Source organism: Cervus canadensis, chromosome 2, assembly GCF_019320065.1.
Source record: "Cervus canadensis isolate Bull #8, Minnesota chromosome 2, ASM1932006v1, whole genome shotgun sequence".
NCBI lineage: Eukaryota > Metazoa > Chordata > Mammalia > Artiodactyla > Cervidae > Cervus > Cervus canadensis.
The window spans coordinates 11,648,265-11,667,176 of record NC_057387.1 but is presented as its reverse complement, the minus strand read 5'-3'; the positions used below and the strand labels follow the sequence as shown (position 1 = coordinate 11,667,176).

Below are 18,912 nucleotides of genomic sequence, written 5' to 3'. Positions count from 1 at the left end.
TACTGTCAGGAACAAGCAAGAGTACTCACTCCTACCTATTCTGCTTAATACTAGAAGTCCTAGCCAAAGCAATTAGAAAAAAATAAAAAAAATTTAAAAAGCCATCCAAATCAGAAAAGAAGTAAATTTTTGTTTGCAAATGACATGATTTATATATAGAAAACCCTAAAACTCCACCAAAAAATTGCTAGAAATAATAAAATACAGTTAAGTTTCAAAATAAAAAATAAAGACAAAAATCAGTTGCATTTCTATGCATTAACTACAAATTATCTGAAAAGAATAGCATTAAAAACAGTGAAATATTTAAGAATAAATTTAACCAAAGGGGCAAAAGATCTATATAATTAAAACTGTATGACATTGATGTAAGATGTAGAAGACACAAATAAATGTGAATATATCCTTTGTTCATGGATTGAGAGAATTAATATTGTTAACTACCCAAAGCCATCTCTAAATTTAATGTAATCCCTATCAATATCCCAAAGACATTCATTTCACAGAAATGTAACAAAGAATTCTAAAATTTGTATGGTGCTACAAGAGTCATCAAATAACCAAAGCAATATCGAGAAAGAAGAACAAAGCTGAAGACATCACATATCCAGATTTTAAACTATATTGCAAAGCTATTGTAATAAAAACAGTATGGTATGGACATAAAAACAGACACATAGACAAATGAAACAGAATTGAGAGCCCATAAATAAACTCATGCATGTATGTTCAACTAATAGCTCACAACAGAATGAAGAATACTCAGTGAAGAAGGGACAGTTTCCTTGATAAGTGATGTTGGGAAAGCTGGATATTCATATTCAAAATAATGAAACTGGACTCCTGTCTTACACTATTCACAAAACAAGACAAAAACCATCACATAGATACAAAGAACAAATTAGCAGTTTCCAAAGGGGAAGAGGGGTGAGGATAGCAAAGTGGGTAAGGGAACTAATTATATGGTAATGGACTGAAACTAAACTCCTGATGGTCAGCACACAGTAGTGTAAATAAAAGTAAAATTACAAATATACATATAAAATGTATACACTATTACAAACCAATGTTATTGCAATAAAAAAAAATAGAAGAAACACAAATGAGAAAAAATAAACAAAGAATTTGACAAGTGGAAAATAAAGAAAAGACTGGTAGCTCAAAATTGATTAAAGTTGTGAATTTTATGTTATTTATACTTTACTAAAATAAAAAAGAAAATATATATTATAATTTATCACATCACAGGATACTACACAGCCTTTTAAAATAGTACAGACTCTAAAATATTTCATGGTATTTTATTAAATATATATACTTCTAAATATATTCACATGTACGTAGAAGTGTTACTACAAAAAAATAGAAACGTACCTTCAGAGTTAAGATTTTAACAATGCTAAGCTTTTAACAATGGGTACCACTTGTGGTGTTAACTTATAGCGAAGACTTTAACTTTTACATTATATACTTTTCAAACGTTTTAATTTGTGTTAGCTTATGATTGTTTTAAAATTAAAATATGGACTTCAAACCATATTATCACATTTCCAAAAAAAGGCATGAATTAAGGAAGAAAACATATTCCTAAAACTTCTAGAAGCTGCAACAAATATAGAACTGTGGATGCAGTGAAACTTACAAAGACTATATCTCATTATAAACACGGCGGCATCTAGATTGGCTTGTGCGTATAAAATATGTCATTAAAACTGAATGCAACCACAACAGAATTTTGTGTAACTTTGATTTAATTCTAGTTTGGTAATAGTGACCCCCAAATTCACTGAATCACATATTTTATGGAGGAACAGGATGATCAATCTAAGAAACATGGCTAGAGCACTGTACTGTTTGCCCAGAGAAAGCCCTTGCAAAAAAAAAAAAAAATATTGATGCATCTCTCTGTATGGAGCAGTCCCACAAAAATCACTAACCTTGGGTTCATGCACTCTAAGCTTCACTGTCTCACTACCCCCAAGATCTCAAGTTCTTATATTCCCATCCTGCTTCCACTTACAGAGAGAGAATTTAGAGCAGAGTTTGATCTGTACCTGAAAGAACTAATAGGAATCAAGTTCTAATAACACAGTTTTTCCCACTTCTGAGTTCGGGTTGGTTCTTCTAGATGATCTCGTCAAAGCTTGAGCAAACTGCACTTCACAGTAGATGCAGAAATAGTTTTATGGAGGAAAGCACCTGGATGAGGTGTACTGGAATGCTAATTCTCCCAGGATCTCTGAAGGACATAATAGTTCTGAGGTTTGGAGTCATGGATGGTTTTCCAAGAGCAGAATCTTCTGTAACTCTACATAACATCGTCATAGTCCATATCTGTAAGATCTGCCTTCTTCAGCCTGGAATATATGGCTGAGGGGTCCTAGGAGCAAAGGTAGAACTTGAGCAGGATAGAACATGGATAGAACTTGAGCAAGGAAAACAAGTATAACATATTTTCCATGGGTTCTCTTTCTGATCAACCTGGATGCATCCTACCATGGTGCATCACTCAAGACAGAACACAGAGCTTTCTGGAAGACTGTGGCCCTAGGCATTTTCAAAGGGCTTGGTCCCATTGTTGGGCTACAGACATGCTCCTGATGAGCTGTAAACTGAACTACATATGCAAAACCTTCTTTCATTTTTATGGGCCTTTATTAGGCCATTCCATGGGCTAAAATTTTTTAAGGGTATCAGAATTTCATATTCATAAGCTAAATTTAGCCTGTCGCTAGAGTTTATCAAGGATTTGAATTCTGTTCTGAGACAGTTGGCTGCCACACCACACTAGACAAAATTACAAAGCACCTCCTCTATTTGCACACATGCAGAGTTGGAGTTTCTGCAATTTTCTGAAAGCAGTTTTGTGTTATTAGTGAAGTCTTGAATTGATCAAGGTTTAGAAATTACCAATTTTTCAATGACAAAAATCACTCTTAGTTTCATTTTATTCAATATCAATTTAGTTTTTGACATGTTGTTTGGCTAGCTTTACAGCACAAAGTGATGTATGCATGGTTCAACAGTATTTCAGAAGAAAGATTTTCGGACCAATAGAACTTTTAGACTAAGCATGTACTACAGTTAAGCTACAAACCTTCATACATCCATTGCTAAAAATATGCATATGTGAGCCTCTAAAATTATCTTATATAAAGACATTTTACTGTTGTAATTGGATGTTTTTATTCCCATTGTATGGGGAGATAAAAATAGGAGATAGATGATGAAATCTTTTGTTTTTCCTAAGTGCCCATAGTTGTAGAAGTTTGAGACCCAGTCCCCAGAAGGGGAGTGAAAGAGCAAGGAAGAAAGAACAAAGATTCTAACTCACCGTATCCCCAGGATGTATCCCCGGGGGTGATTCTGTGAAGACAAATAGATGTGAGATTCCCTTTAGAGTCCTTCCTTAAATTAATGTTAATAAAGGCTTCTTCCTCTCCTATTTCCTGTAACTTTCATCCATTGATATTTTCTGTCTTGCTTTTCTGCCTATCACAAATATGGCTAGGAAAATTGGCACATGCAGGTGTGAGGGCCAGACGGTCCCTCCTAGCATTTGTTGTTGCTGTTTAATTGCTAAGTTGTGTCTGATTCTTTGGCAACCCTATGGACTGTAGCCCACAAGGCTCCTCTGTGCATGGGATTTCCCAGGCAAAAACACTGGAGTGGATTGCCATTTCCTGATCCAGGGGATCTTCCTGACCCAGGGATTGAACCTGCAGCTCCTGCATTGGCAGGTGGATTCTTTACCAACTGAGCACTAGGGAAGCCCCCCTGGCATCAATACCTCTCAGTATTTCCGTGTGCATCAAGCACGGGATGGGGCTACAGCCACAGCTAGGCAGCCTTTGGGGTGCTATAGGGAACACAGAGTTGGTACCATTTCCAAGGCTGCCATCAGACAGGGAATGAGATATGCAAGTTGGCATCCTCACTGGGACCTACTCAAGGCAGCTTCCAGACCACAGGCCAACCTTCAGATAGGCATAGCAGTGCTCACACTCCACTCCAAGGGCAGAAGCAGCAGTGCCAGCTGCCATGTTGCCGTACACAGTCACTGACTATCCTCCTGGCTCCAGGAAAGACAAAATCAGGGGCCAACTCACACTCTCTTGTCTCACCTGCTGCTGACGGCTGTTCCTGTTGCACACGGTACACCAAAGAATAAACCTCATCCCCGCTTACAATATTCACTGAAAGAGAAGGAAGCATCATTATATGACACAGTCCCTTCTTCTAAACATTTAATTCACTCTGTACCTACTACCTATCACAGCCATGACAGCAGGTGAGTCACTGATTTGTAGAGGCGGCGGGGACACAGCAGAGTCAGGTTCGGTTCAGAGACATCACCAGCCCCCTCTGCCTACTTCGGCCCAGGTCATTTGGGAAGCCTCACCATTTTCATAGTCAGGGTGTAGTTCCTCTGGGGCTTGTGAGTTGAAGTAGTTGGATTCTTGGGGTACAGGATTGGGAATGCTCCTGCAAACACAGAAACATACATTATCTCTTTGGGATAGAATCCCAGATGTTCCAGACATAACTATCTGGGACCATGAGTAAAACAGTGAAGGAGAGAAGCCTGAAGGAGGAAATGTCCTGAGAGAATGCTAATTTATGTGGAAATCAGCAATCAGCATAGCTGTCTGGTACAAGCCATCACTCTATGCTTGCAGTGAGCAGGGCATTGCGGAGCATCCATAGAGTACATATTCCAGGAGTGTAAGGTCCTTATCTGACAGCTCTCTATGGTATTGCCCACACCCAGGATAGTGCTATTTGCATCATAGGTTCTCAGTAAATATTGAATGAAAAAATATTTATTTACTCCAGATGGAAAGCAGTTGCTACATAGAACAAGCAGCTTGAGGAAGGAAAAGATAATGGTCTTGCATATACATGTATTACTGAAAAATTTCAGTACATCTAATTTGTAATTGGAATTACAAATAGATGAAATCAGTAATTTCAACTATTCTGATTTGCAAAAAAGTCTAGTTTTTACTGGCAAAAATAATAACATGCTATAAAAATGTATCAACTAAATACTGATATTTCCCAATGAAAGTATTTTAAAAATCTTTTCGTCCTCTAAATCAACAAGGGCCTACTATATAGCACAGGGAAATTTACTCAGAGTTTTGTAATAGTGTATAAGGGGAAAGAATCTGAAAAAGAATATATTAAGATAGCTGAATAATTGTGCTATACACCTGAAAATAACACAATTATCAACTATATGTCAACAAAATAAAATCAGAAATAAATTTTTAAAAATATCTTCCTCCTTTAATCTTCTAAGAAATGTCATCAACAATTTTTCAGTATGTTGATTATTCTCTGGCCTGTATTCTGGAAATGTGTGTATATCTTAACTACTCTAAAATACTTCAAATCTCTCAAAATCTTTCCATGTGTTCATGATTTCTGGAACTCAATAAAATGATTTACATACTCTCAGATATTGGTTAATTGATCGAATAAATGTATGAAACTGATTGATATAGTAGAGCTTTCTTATTCAGCAGATTTAGTGAAGGAGATGTTAGGACAAATGATGAAAGGATTTAAATTAATTAGTTAATACATAAAAGAAAAGGAATAGCAAATGAAGTTACCAGTGGAAGAACTCTGGAGTGGCAGTTTTAGGTATGATAAAACATGGAGAAAAGCTGACAAGAGAGAACAATTCAAGAATATTTTAATAGATTTATCTATATTATCAGCACACACAGAGCAAACAGAGGTCTCACCTGACTGCATCCTTGGCTGTACGTCTGCCTGAAAGTCAAACAAATGAACAAACATGTCAGTGGAGCAACTTTCTCAGTGTTTTCATACAGTCCTTGTGCAGGGAATGTGTCTTGTTCTAGCATGCCCATTGCAAGGTGCTTTTTTGTGCCCAGAGTACATCTTGGCAATTATTTGGGCAGATCCTTCATACTGCAGTTGAAGAGCTTTAGGTCCAGAATAGTCCTTTGAGTTGCCCAAAGGCAGTTAATATCAACACTGGACTTGAGCCCAAGCCTCTGTACCCACACCTATAACACTTTTTGGCTTTGGCTTTACAACCATACAATCTAATCCTGAAAGTGCCCCCCTGGTGGCTGAGATAGTAAAGAATCTGCCTGCAATGCAAGAGACCCAAGTTCAGTCCCTGGGTTGGGAAGATCTCCTGAAGAAGGGAATGACTACCCACTCCAGTATTCTTGCCTGGAGAATTCCATGGACAAGGGAGTCTGGTGGGCTACAGTCCATGAGGTTGCAAAGAGCTGGACACAACTGAGCAACTAACACTCACTTTTCAACCTAATCTTATCATGACAAAATGCACTGCCACAGACACATTACAGTTGGGTGAGGTCTCCAAATATGCCTGAAAATCTTGGAATTTAAGTGTGAATCTCACATCCTCTCTTGCCCCATTTCCAACTTGCTCTATGGAGAACAGGAAACCTGAGATTAAATGCAAATAAATATGTAATTATCAGTTGAAATGAAGTGTGAAGCTATTGGTACTCTGATTAAGAACGTGTGCTATGATTTGCTTAGTCACTCAGTCATGTACGACTCTTTGTAACCTCATGGACTGTGGCCCATCAGGCTCCTCTGTCTATGGGGGTTCTTCAGGCAAGAATACTGGAGTGGGTTGCCTTGCCCTCCCCCAGAGGATCTTCCCAACCCAGGGATTGAATCCAGGTCTCCTGCATTGCAGGCAGATTCTTTACCGGCCGAGCCACTTAGAAGAGAATTGTAGGCTGTGTGGCCAGGTGAAGCCTCTTGGAGAAAATGACATTTAAACTGAAAAGTGACAAAGACAACAATGAACAGACTGTGTGAATGCATGGTTGAGCATTTCAGGGAGAAAAAATCATGTGACAGTATTCTAAAACAAATAAGAATTAGTGCATTGACTTTAACTGGGAGATAGTCAGTATATCTGGAACTGTTCATTGTATTTCTCTTCCAGTGGCTGATTAGTTATTTTAAATAGTTACATTTTTGTATAAACATTAAACCACTGAAGTTTAAGGTATCAGCTTAACCTCAAGTGATAACATGTGGGGATGAAGGGTTTTACTAAAAACTTTCACTACTTTAATAGATACTGACCTGTGTGCTGGAAAGTTGAGGGGAGGGCCTGTGAGCAAATCTGTAGGCAAGGTAGCTAATGGAATATATTCATCCTTAATAGTATAGATGTCACAAATCTAGCCTTATTTCAGTGAAAACAAAGGTCACAGTAACAAAATACCAATCTCTATAAATACTAACCTATTTTTCTCTTGAGCCAGAAGCAAAATAATATGGCCAAAGTGGTGGGAGCAAGGATGCCAAGCAGCAACTCAATGATTCCTGAAGTAAGAACTTCATTTCTGTCTTCCATATGAACTGAAGGAAGAGACCTGTAAATGAGCTGCCAAGAAGGGCTTGGGTTTGGGGAGCAGATATTTTGAGCATGGATTGAGGCCATTCCTGCTCTTCCTGAGGCAAATGGGATTTATTTATGCACCTCTGGACTTGCAGCTTATCACATTGATGAGAGGAGGAGAGGAACCAGCCTTGGTGTCCTCACAGCCCCTTGGATACTTCCCCCAGGACAGGACTACCGGCAAAGCCTCATCTTTGGTAGCATACCCACCAGCAAAACTGTGGGGTCAGCAAAACTCTTCCAGGATGCTGAGAAGAAACATTGACCAAGACAGCTCCACAACTCAAGCTATACCTTTGATGTTGAGTGGTACCACCTCACTGCGCTGGGCCACCTGGCCATTGTTGGCCTCGCAGTAGTAGTTTCCAGAATCTTCTGCAGTCAGAGAGAGGTTGAAGGACACTCCTCCTCCAAAGGAGGCTGAACTGTTCCCAAGGGTGACATTTTCATGATAAAACTGGTACAGGATCGGCGGAGAGCCTCTCTGGGCTTCACAGTGAAGTTCCACCATGTGCCCCACCACCAGCTGGGCCCCAGGAGCCCTGAGGGTGAGGACAGGGCGAGACACTGGAACTGCGAGAGATAGTAGACTGTCACAGGGGGGTCTCTGATGATGGCACACTCCCAATCCCTGCCCACAGAGGCTCAACCCCAGTGAACTTTCTCAGGGTGCCCCCGGGGAACATGCTGGCTGAGCTGAAGGGCAGTGGAACTTACTTCTGACAGTGATGCTCACTAGCTCACTGAGGCTGGGGCCATAGCCATTGTCAGCTGTACAGTAATACTGGCCAGAGTCCCTCTCTCTCACTGCAGGAATCTCACATGTTGCCATCAGTGAACGCTGGGTCTTCGTTTTCAGGCTTAAACCCCGGGCACCTCTGTACCAGTAGAAGACGATATCTCCTGTGCCCCCAGTGACCAAACACACAAGAACCAGCTTCTCTCCCTCCATCAGGTGTCCACCTGGAGGTTGTATCTCCAAGCTCACGTTACCAACAGGGACTCCTACATGAATACAAGATGACACAGGAAGGCCCTAAGTAGGAAGGTTTCAGGGACAGGGTACTTGTGACAGTCCTGAAAGCAAAGGCCTCTGGTCAAGTCAAAAGTTTATGTAAAGGTGGGATGAGGGACAGGTGAGGAATCCTGCTGATTCATAATTGGCACTGGTTGGGTTGATGATGGCAGGGTAAGAAAGACACCATAATATTCCTATGGAGATTGCAGTGTCTTCTCCCTGCCTAGAACAGTGTGATTACCAGAACCCTGATTTCTCAAACTCCCATTTTTCAAAGCACAGCAGTATAGTGGTTACAAGTCTAGATTACAAAGCAAACTGCCTGGGTTGGAATGTTGGTTCCAACTCTTCTTGTGTGTGTTTGCTTGTTCGAATTATTTGTTCTCTGAGACTCAATTTTCCATCTGTAAAATGGAGAAGATAATGGTAGCTACCTTCTACAGTTGTGAGGGTTTAATTAAACATGTGTGAAGCACTAGAACAGGGTCTGTGGCATATGAACTATCCAGTGGCTTTTGTAGAGATCCAGGCCCACAGTGTTGAGTTTTGAGCAAGTTTGGGAAAGCTCAGCTTTCAGGAGGTATTAACATTTGCTTATGGTAGTATGGATACCTCTTTGTTTGAGAATGGGAGAGGATGTCAGAAATGTCAACCCTGATATGGGATAACGTGGTTCATAATCACAAAACACCTTCAATTCCTTTTTATCTTTCAAAGTCAGACCTCAACTTCTCTTCCATAAGCCCTTCCCCCTTTCCTCAAAGCCTCCTCTTACCTCCTCAGGCAGATTTATCCCTTCTCTACACTTTTTATCAATAGTCAACCTGTACAACATGACCACCCTAGTTGTTTCAGATGCCAGCCAAGTGTCAGTTTCTCGCAGTCAGGAACCACATATTATGCAACTTTCTCCTCCACACCCTCCAGCACAATGATGAAATACGGTAAGGTCTTTCTAAACATTCTTTTGTTTGCTTAAACAGGAATAGCAGGAATAAGGGAAGACTGCTTAAGAACTCTGATAAAATAAATATTAGGCTGTTTTCTAAACATCTATTTTAAATATTATTCTTTTAGGTTGAATCAATCAAGTCTTAAAAGTTGAAAGTTATTTGAGTTTATTGCCAGTAAATTAAGAGATACCATAACTTCACATGCTTCACTTTGACATTTATGGTGTCATCTGTTAAAATACCGCTTATGATGTGGAAAAATTAAGATTTCTCATATAGTTCTGGTGGAGTGAATGATTCAGCCACTTTGGAAGTCAGTCTGGCAGTTCGGTTACCCAGCACTTCAACTCCTAGTTCTACACCTAAGAGAATTGAAAGCATATACCTATACAAAAATTTGTGCATGAGTGTTCACAGCAGATTATCCATAACAGTCAAAAATGGAAATAGCCCAAATGTCCATCAACTGATAAACTGATAAATAAAATGCAGTATATTCATATGATGAAATGTTATTCAGCTGTAAAAGGGAATGAAGTATTGATACATCTAAACATCAAGGAATCTTGAAAATATTGCCTAAGTGAAAGTAGCCAGTGACAAAGGACAACGTGTTACATGATTCCATTTATATGATGGAATCAGAATAGGATTTCCTATTTTCAGAATAGGAAAATCCATGGAGATAGAAAGTACATGGGTGGCTGCATAGAGCTAGGGAGAGAGGAGGGGGAAATGGGGACTGACTGATAATGAATAAGGGATTTGTTTGGGGGATGATGGAAATGGTCTAAAGCTGATCGTGGTGAAGGTTGTCTAACTGTGAATGTCCTAAAAACTAATTGTGCACTTCAAATGGGTGGATTTTGCACTATGTGAATTATATATCAATAAAACTGTTATTTTAAAAAGCTAAAGAGAGGTCCCTGGGGGTCCAGCGGTTAAGACTCTGCCTTTCAGGGCAGAGGGCTTGAGTTCAATCCTTTGTTGGGGAGCTAAGGTACCACATGCTGTGGGATGTAGCCAAAAGTTTAAAAAATTATCAACTAAATTTTTTTTTAAAAAATGACTCTGATAAACAAAAGTTTAGGTACATGCCTCAAACAGCACCCATGCATGCAGGAGCAGAACACAATAGTTAGGTAAGACCAGACTCATGTCTCTGCACATCTTGGCCCATCCCAGCAGAGGTCCCCACTGGCACTCACTGTGAACTGCTATCTGGACTCTTCGGCTCAATTTGAATTTGATAGATGTTATCTTTGCTTCACACCAGTAGGACCCTGAGTCTGCCTTCCGCACGGCAGGAATCCGGAATTCCGGGAGGCTATTCGAGTCCAGCCCTAGGGGCCGACCATCTCTGTAGAAGCGGAACTGGAGCTTGGCATCCAACTTCTGTGGAGGGGGCTGGGTCTTACAAGTCAGGGTCATTGTTTTCCCCTCTATGGGTGGAGAGGGGCTGACTATCAGTAACAGTTCTAGAGGGAAGAAATAAACACATATTCTAGGGCAATGGAACTCAGAGATCCTAATCAGAAGCACTTTGCGTTCTCAGCAAGACTCAGAGAACCAGCTCATTGACACACAGACCACGTCTCACATTACCACCCCGCCTGGACATGGCCCATGGGCTTTCAACTGCTCACACACAACTGTTCCCATCCTGCCCCTATAAAGTGTCACTTCCTTCCACAAGGCAAACCCTTCCCTTTGACCTGGCTCTTACTCTTTGAAGTTTCTATCCATGACCTGAAAACACTCTTGGGATGCAGGGATACTGATGACTGTCACTAGAGTTGGCATTGAAGAAGGCGAAGCTCGAAGTTTTAGGAAAATATATTTCATTTATCCTTGTGATAAGCCGTACTTGTCATTTTCTTCTGTTCCCCTTTCCCTGATGTCTCAGACCCACATTATCTCTTTCAGAGGTAGAATATGACACATGGAAGATCAGTCAGTTTGGGAAATACTCAGATGAACTTGATTTCTTTACTATTCTTTCCTGCCCCTTTTATTGCAATTCCTAATGGAAGGAACAAGCATGCACTTGCCAAGAAATAGTCTGCACCCACACATCCATGTGGCCCAGATCCCTTGCTCTGGGACCTCTATACAAATGCCTACAGAAGCCATGTATCCTTTTTTGGCCATAGGGACTCTTTTCTGGATGAATTAAAGATGAGTAAAGTTGTATTCTGCTTTCATCTTACGTCTGTATCTATCCCAGTTGCAACAATTCATAAAATATCAAAAGCCCTGATAGCATTTGCTCATAGGCATTTGTTTATCCAACCTTCAGAGACTTTGTTCTTTGAGAAGTTTTAAGAATATTCTTAAGAAAAGCCTCTTTGTCTCCTTATCAGGTAAAAATGCTAAGTGTTCTAGATCACTAAGGGGTGATTCCTGGTCCAGCATCTATAATCTCCAAGCCTTCCTATCAGAATGCTTTACCCTTGGACTTTTAAACAATTCAATTCAACCATGGTACTATGATAGCTCAGTTGGTAAAGAATTCGCCTGCAATGCAGGAGACCCCAGTTCAATTCCTGGGTCAGGAAAATCCGCTGGAGAAGGGATAGGCTACCTTTTCCAGTATTCTGGCCTGGAGAATTCCAGGGACTATCTAGTCCATGGGCTCACAAAGAGTCAGTCATGACTGAGCAACTTTCACTTTCATGGTACCCAAATATTTGCCTGTGCTGCGGCATGGAATACCCTGTGCATTTAGTCATTTTCTCTCCTTGGAAAATTGTAATCCCCAGAGGACTGAGGAGCAACACAGCCTTGGGAGCAGGGCAGGAAAGGGAATTTTAAAAAAGGCAACTGTAACCCACTCTTCTGAATGGGTCTGGGGCGAAGATGGAGTAGGACACTGGACAGGGCAGTTTGCACAGGTCCAAAGGTCAGTCTTGCAGTTCAGAGCTTGTTTCAGAAAATTCTCAATCACGGAGACTACCTGGAAAATTCCTGGGGGCCAAAGCTTTGTTTCTTCATCCTGGATGCAGCTTTAAATTTCTACTGAGGCGACAACGAGTCACACACACTTGTGGAGTAAAAGTAGAGCCAGGTGCAAGGCATCATGGCATCAACACAAGGTGTGAGTTAGCCTTGGACAAACATCAGGTGAGTAACTGAGTATTTCTGGTCATAGGAATTCCTGTGCTTCCTAGTTGCACATGAAGCCTGTGTTGGAGTAGCAGGATAACCTCTTTTATACCTGCACAAGAGAGCAGTCTTTGATAAATTGTTGTTGTTGTTGTTGTTCAGTCGCCAACTCAAGTCCAACTCTTTGTATCCCATGGACTGCAGCATGCCAGGCTTCCCTGTCCCTCACCATCTCCTGTAGTTTGCCCAAGTTCATGTCCACTGAATCAGTGATGCCATCCAATCATCTCATCCTCTGTCACCCCCTTCTCCTTCTGCCATCAGTCTTTCCCAGCATCAGGGTCTCTTCCAATGAGTCAGCTGTTCATATCAGGTGGTCAAAGTATTGGAACTTCAGTTTCATACTTTAGTGGAAGATTTCTTCTAGGGAAAAATTTCCTTCCCTCCTTGCCTTGTAAAAATAAGACTGAATTGGGAGCAAAGTAATGAAGTAAGCTTGCATAAACCAGAGTCTGAGAAAGAAATCACACTGAGATAACAGTTACGGCTGCAGAGGAGGGCTGGAAATAGGAAGAAGGCAGCAGTCTACAAATTGTGTGTGCCTCGAGCACTGGCTATAATGTTGTTCTCTGCGGAGGTATGACTTTGGCATTTTCTTCAGTCCTCTAGTGGTGCACCCAACTGGGGAGCACACAGGGGCTTTGGAGCATTTTGAGCAGAGAGCAGAGATTTTTCCAACATCAGTCTTCAGCACTCCCTGACTTCCTTGTGCAAACAGCATCACCCTCCCTAAACTGAGATGTCCCAGTAAAAAAGACTGTCTAAAGATCAGAGCAAGACCCGCTCTATCAGCTGAGTATGTACACGTCACATGCAGAGACTGGCGTGAACACAAGCAATCTAGGCCCAAGGGAGCTGCTGTCGTCTATATACTTGATACCAGACAACCAACCACAGACTTCATGCACTAGCTCAAGTAACAAGATACCCACAGATCATGAAGAAGAAAAGGAAGTGACACTCACCAATTGATTCGCAGAGTGGAGCTGGGAGAGAATTCAGCAGAGATCCGTCAGTACGGGGTGGCAAATCCCAAACGTATCTAAAGTTTTACTCCCCCGAGGATTTGCCCAGCAACTCACCTTCCTTTCCTTGTGCCCTTCCTCTCTCCTTTTTCTCTCTGTTCTTCTCTTTTTCCCTCCCTACCACTTTATTTTTCTACCCCTTCCCTGCCCTGCTTCCTTCCTCCTTTCTCTCTGATCCTTTCCCCATATTCCACTTCAACCACCTGCCTACAAAATGACACACACTTCTGTTTTGTGATCAAAATTTCCAATAGTTTCTCTCACCTGTGATTATGAGATGGTGTCTTTTTCCATAACTACTTAGTGACTTCCTTCCTCAAGCACATTATCCTCACCTCATCTCTCAGAAGTCTGATGACTCAGCTCTAAAGACTTGCTGATTCATCAGCAAGGAGAGTGCACCAGGTCTTACGCAAGACATGATGCCCCTTTATTTGACAACTTCAGAGCAGAGGAGGCTTAGGTCCAGATACAGAATTCAGGTTTCTCCAAAGAGTCTCTTATCCTTCAAGAATTTACCATAATATTATAGCATATGGTTAAAAATGGAAAATTCTGGGGGAGATGTAGGCTTTGTAGCGAGATGATGTTGATTTGAATCCTGGCTCTTCCTCTTATGAGCTGTGTGACTCTGGGAAAAACACTTTACCTCTCTGTGCTTTAGTTTCCTGTAAAATGGAGATAATAATAAACCTACCTCACAGAGTTCTGTGAAGATTAAATGAGTCGATATCCACAAAACACTTAGAAGAATGTCTGGAATTCATCTAGCATTCAGTAAATTTTATCTCACTATTATTATCTATTTTAGCCCAGTTTAGTCTGAGATGCCTACAGTTTTAGAATAAATGTTTATTTGAATAACTAGCTCCTCAGGTACAAGAAGAGAATCAATGAGGGCTAGCATAAAAATTACATTTTATTTACTCATCCATACAACAAATAATTTTGAGTGCTTACTGTAAGTCAGGCCTTGTACATTGCACTTAGGTTGCAGGAGTGACCTTGAATGACAATCTTTTCCATTAAGGAATTTATATTATAGTGGAAGAGATTCAGTTAAAAAATAAATATGGGCTGATTAATGTTGAAGTTTGACTGAAAACAACAAAATTCTATAAAGCATTTATCCTTCAATAAAAAAATAAATAAATATGCAACATGATCTCAGAGAATGGTCAGTGCTATATGAAAAATAAAACAGAAAAATAAGTTTCAGAGTATCTTGGGATGGTCTGAAGGCAGGTGCACCTGGAACTGTCTAGTTGAGGGGGAGAGTGGTTGATAGTTTTGCGTGAGAAGTAAGCAGGGGCCTGTCACAGAAGGCTTGGTGGACTTGGTCATAGCTTTGGATTTCATTCATGGTGTAATTGGGGACCATGGACAGTTCTGACTTGATATCCATTTGTAAAATCACTCTTCCACTGTGGAAAGAACTACAGACTTGCAAGAAAAGCAGGGAGAAAATCAGTGGGAGTTTAATCTTGAAGAGTGAGGATGATGGCTCAGGTTAGGCAGTACTGGTGCTGTGATTGAGACATATTTCAGTATAAGTTTGGAGGTAGAATCGATAGGAATTCCTTGTGGACCGAATATGAAGTATAGAGGAAAGAGAGGAATTAAGTGTATCTAGGAGTATACTAGGAAGAATGTTGGTGATGTTTACAAACATGGAGGAATGGTAGGGAGAAATAGGTTAAATTCCATGGTGGTGGTGGTGGTTCATGTAAGTCAAAGGATCTGTTTGGACATGTTGGGATTAAAATACATATTAGACAGTTGGATAGCAGTTGAATATATGCAAGGTGTTCAAAAGTGAGATCAAAGTTGGATAAGTAACTTGATTTAAAGGTGTTTAAAATGGCACATAAAATGACTAAAGTATATAACTTGGGAAATGAGTATGGATGGAGAAAATCTATATGCCAATCTTGGGAAAGTCAAACATTTTGAGATCAGTAAAGCATCCAGTAATAAGTTAGAAAGAAAACCAACAGAATATAATATTAAGAAGCCAAATGGGAAAGTATTTCTAGAAGTTGGAATGGTCAACTATGGTCTGAGATGTTGAACAACATGAGAAATAAAAATTGAATCCTGGGTGAAGCAACATAGAGGTGGTTGATGATGTTAATCAGAGTAGTTTTAGTGGAGTGGTAGAGGCAAAGATTGATTGAAGTGGGACCAAGAAAGGATAAGGAAGAACTACAAGGACCTAAAACTGTTTAACAATATCCAAGGGTTAGGAAGCGTTGACTCTAAAGGGATTGAGGACTTGAGGGAATTTTTTAGGTGATAGAAATGTTCTGTATTTTGATTGTGGTGGTAGTCACATGACTCCAAATCTTTGTCAAAAATCAAACTGCATCAAAAAGTTAATCTTACTACAAAGAAAATAGACATTGAATTTTAAAAAGAAAGGATGGGAGGAGGTCAGGTAAAGATAGCAACTCTCTGAAAACTATAAAGGGATAAACTGAATGGTGAAGCAAATGAAGATTACATTTTTATGACTTTAAAATAGAAGATATTATAGCATACTTATGCATTTATAGGAAGAGCCCAGGATGGAAAAACATTTTGATGGTGGGGCCAGGGAATCTGGGCCCAATGCACAAGTGGAGAATCCTGCCTTCAATAGGATGAGGGAAAATATATCCATAATAGGGGGAGAAAAGGCACAGTATGTAAATACAGAGGTGGACAGGTTGATAGATACAGCAGTGGAAAGATGAAGAATTTTTTTTTGGATTGCTTTTATTTTTCTCAGTGTTCTAAATTAAGAGTAACAAGAGAAAAGTTTGAGGAGAAAGGAGGGAGTATGAGGAAGTGGTCATCAAAAATGGAAAAGCATTGACTCAGAAAGAATAGGAGGATTGTGTGGCACCTCTGATAGCCACCTGAGATTGGTTTACTACATTTAGAAAGAAAGAAAGGCAGCAGGATTGTCCCTTTTGTTTAGGGTCACATTCAGTTGCTCAGGCACAGGTGTAAAGCATGCAGAAAAGAATGTCAGTCAGAAGAGCACTATGGGGAAGAGAGGTGATGATGTATCCAAGAGAGTATTGTGATGAACTCTGAGAAGTGAGGACACAGAGTGTAGTAATTGACAATGGAAAAGTAAGACTGGGGAGTGGAAGGCATGTTGAAAATGGAGCATTAGAGAAAGTGAGCTGAAGTATGCTGTAACTGGATGGGAAGGTGGATGCTGAAATCAAAGACTTTGGAAGTGGGACGGTTGTTGGTAATCACAAGTTCTGGGGTTTGATGGTAGGAATAGGGGAAGGCAAGGAAGAATGGGGTCCTCCCTGGTGGCTCAGATAGTAAAGAATCTTCCTGCAATGTGGGAGACCCAGGTGATCCCTGGATCAGGAAGCTCCCCTGGAGAAGGGAATAATTACCCACTCCAGTATTCTTGCCCGGAGAAAGAATCCCATGGACAGAGGAGCCTAGCAGGCTACAGTCCATGGGACTGCAAAGAGTCAGAGACAACTGAGTGACTAACACACAACACAAGGAAGAAAATAGGGAAATCATTTTGATGATAAGAAGGGAAAGGGACTAAGAGGCCAATTTGTTGTATGAATTATCTTTGTGGCTATCAGAACCACCAAGAACAAAGTCAGAATCAATAGAGGAAAGAAAGACAGAAAGTGAACACATACTATGAGATAAAAAATAAATTGGCAGTTTTCTTCCAAAATCTGGCTCTCCAATATCTATGATTTTCTGCCCAGCTCTGAGCCCTCACTGGGGAGTAAAGATCTGAGCACACCTGACCATCACTGGGCAGAAACTCAGTCCAGAGAAGCCCGAAAGCTTCAGAAGGCAGGGTGCAAGAGGATAGAATCCCATACCCTTCTCTGAGTTGTCCTACTCACCACAGATCAGCAGCAGGAGCCTCAGCAACATGGGGACCAGGTTTGGGAGAGGACATGGAACTGAAGGTACTGTCTCATCAAAACAAGAATTGGCCTTAGATTCAAGAGGCTGTGGCTTGTCAGAAGTTTGAGGAAGTCAGGATCAGAAGTCACATGATCGGAAGCACACGTGTACAGAAATAGAAGGAACAAGAGTCTTCTGAGAGCCACTCTGTTTCCTCTGCTCTGGAGGCCAAGAAAATTAAATACACTTCTGTTTATAGTTTGGTTCTATTTCCAAATTTTGAAGACAGTACATATTAATACATCAGTGCCTTCTTTAAGAACTCGGGTAGCTCAAAGTAAAAGCAGATTCTGACTTTGATGGGCGTCTCATCAGGCAGTGGTCCTGCTGAAATTCAAATGGCATGTTTGTCATCTTTAGTAAGTGTGTCTTCTCAACCATATCTAATGAGCACATCCTTTTGCCTTGCAGCAGCCTCTACCTTAATCACCCTACACACACAAGTGTCAGTAAGGCAGGGAAGAGTGGGCTGTCACCCAGGTTGTGGGTAACGTGTGACAGTCGTTGCACATGATGATTTGTGCATGCATGCTCGGTCTCTTCAGTTGTGTCCAACTCTTTGTGATTCTATGGTCTCTAGCCTGCCAGGATTCTCTGTCCATGGGATTTTTTCAGGCAAGAATGCTGAAGTGGGTTGCCATGCCCTCCTCCAGGGGAATCTTCCTGACCCAGGGATCGAACCAGCATCTCCTGCATTACAGGTAAATTCTTTACTACTGAGCCACCTGGGAAGACCAGTGGTTTGTAGGGTCAACTTATATATAAGATAGCTTATAAATCACTTTGCCTACAAAAGTCCATATAGTCAAAGCTCTGGTTTCCCTGGTGGTGCTAGTGGTAAAGAAACTGTCTGCCAATTCAGGAGATGTAAGAGACACGGGTTCAATTCCTGGGTCTGGAAAAGGGTATGGCAACCCACTCCAGTATTCTTGCCTGGAGAATCCCATGGAAATAGGAGCCTGGTGGGCTATAGTCCATGGGGTTGCACAGAGTCAGAATGACTGAAGCAACTTCATGTGCATGGTTGTCAAGTGTCCAGTAGTCACGTATGGATGTAAGAGCTGGACAATAAAAAGGCTGAACACTGAAGAACTGATGCCTTCAAAATATAATACTGGAAAAGACTCTTGAGAGTCCCTTGGAAGGCAAAGAGATCAAACCAGTCAATCCTAAAGGGAATCAACCCTGAGTATTCACCACAGGGACTGATGCTGAAGCTGAAGCTCCAATAATTCAACCACCTGATATGAAGAGCTGACTCATTGGAAAGACCCTGATGCTGAGAAGGATTGAAGGCAAGAAGAGAAGGGGATGACAGAGGATGAGATGGTTGGATGGCACCAGTGACTCAATGGATATGAGTTTGAACAG

At 40.9% G+C, this 18,912-nt stretch overlaps 1 protein-coding gene across 4 annotated transcripts; it reads right to left on the bottom strand.

Moving 5' to 3' along the window:
* Window positions 1-1,285: 1,285 nt before the first annotated feature.
* FCRL1 (Fc receptor like 1) lies at window positions 1,286-17,596 on the bottom strand. 4 transcript variants are annotated; one of them, XM_043452816.1, is made up of 11 exons: window positions 17,478-17,593; window positions 13,537-13,557; window positions 10,615-10,884; window positions 8,153-8,440; window positions 7,730-8,008; window positions 7,279-7,395; window positions 5,757-5,784; window positions 4,403-4,485; window positions 4,125-4,196; window positions 3,335-3,366; window positions 1,286-2,380 (listed from the first exon to the last, which is right to left on the bottom strand). In XM_043452816.1, the coding sequence occupies exons 1-11, from the start codon at window positions 17,506-17,508 to the stop codon at window positions 2,309-2,311; spliced, it is 1,293 nt and encodes a 430-aa protein (XP_043308751.1). In that variant the 5' UTR covers window positions 17,509-17,593; the 3' UTR covers window positions 1,286-2,308. The 4 variants fall into 4 exon arrangements, with proteins under 4 accessions (XP_043308751.1, XP_043308765.1, XP_043308760.1 ...); XM_043452830.1 differs by having other exon boundaries at window positions 17,454-17,515; XM_043452825.1 differs by lacking the exon at window positions 13,537-13,557 and having other exon boundaries at window positions 17,478-17,596.
* Window positions 17,597-18,912: the final 1,316 nt, after the last annotated feature.

What these genes read in the sequence shown, in the direction of transcription:
- FCRL1 (XM_043452816.1), bottom strand. Translation starts at nt 17,508, where the DNA reads ATGTTGCTGAGGCTCCTGCTGCTGATCTGTG. An exon ending in GCTCCTGCTGCTGATCTGTG is followed by an intron (nt 13,558 to 17,477) that starts GTGAGTAGGACA and finishes ATTCTCTCCCAG; the next exon opens with CTCCACTCTGCGAATCAATT. An exon ending in AGTCCAGATAGCAGTTCACA is followed by an intron (nt 8,441 to 10,614) that starts GTGAGTGCCAGT and finishes GTATTCATGTAG; the next exon opens with GAGTCCCTGTTGGTAACGTG.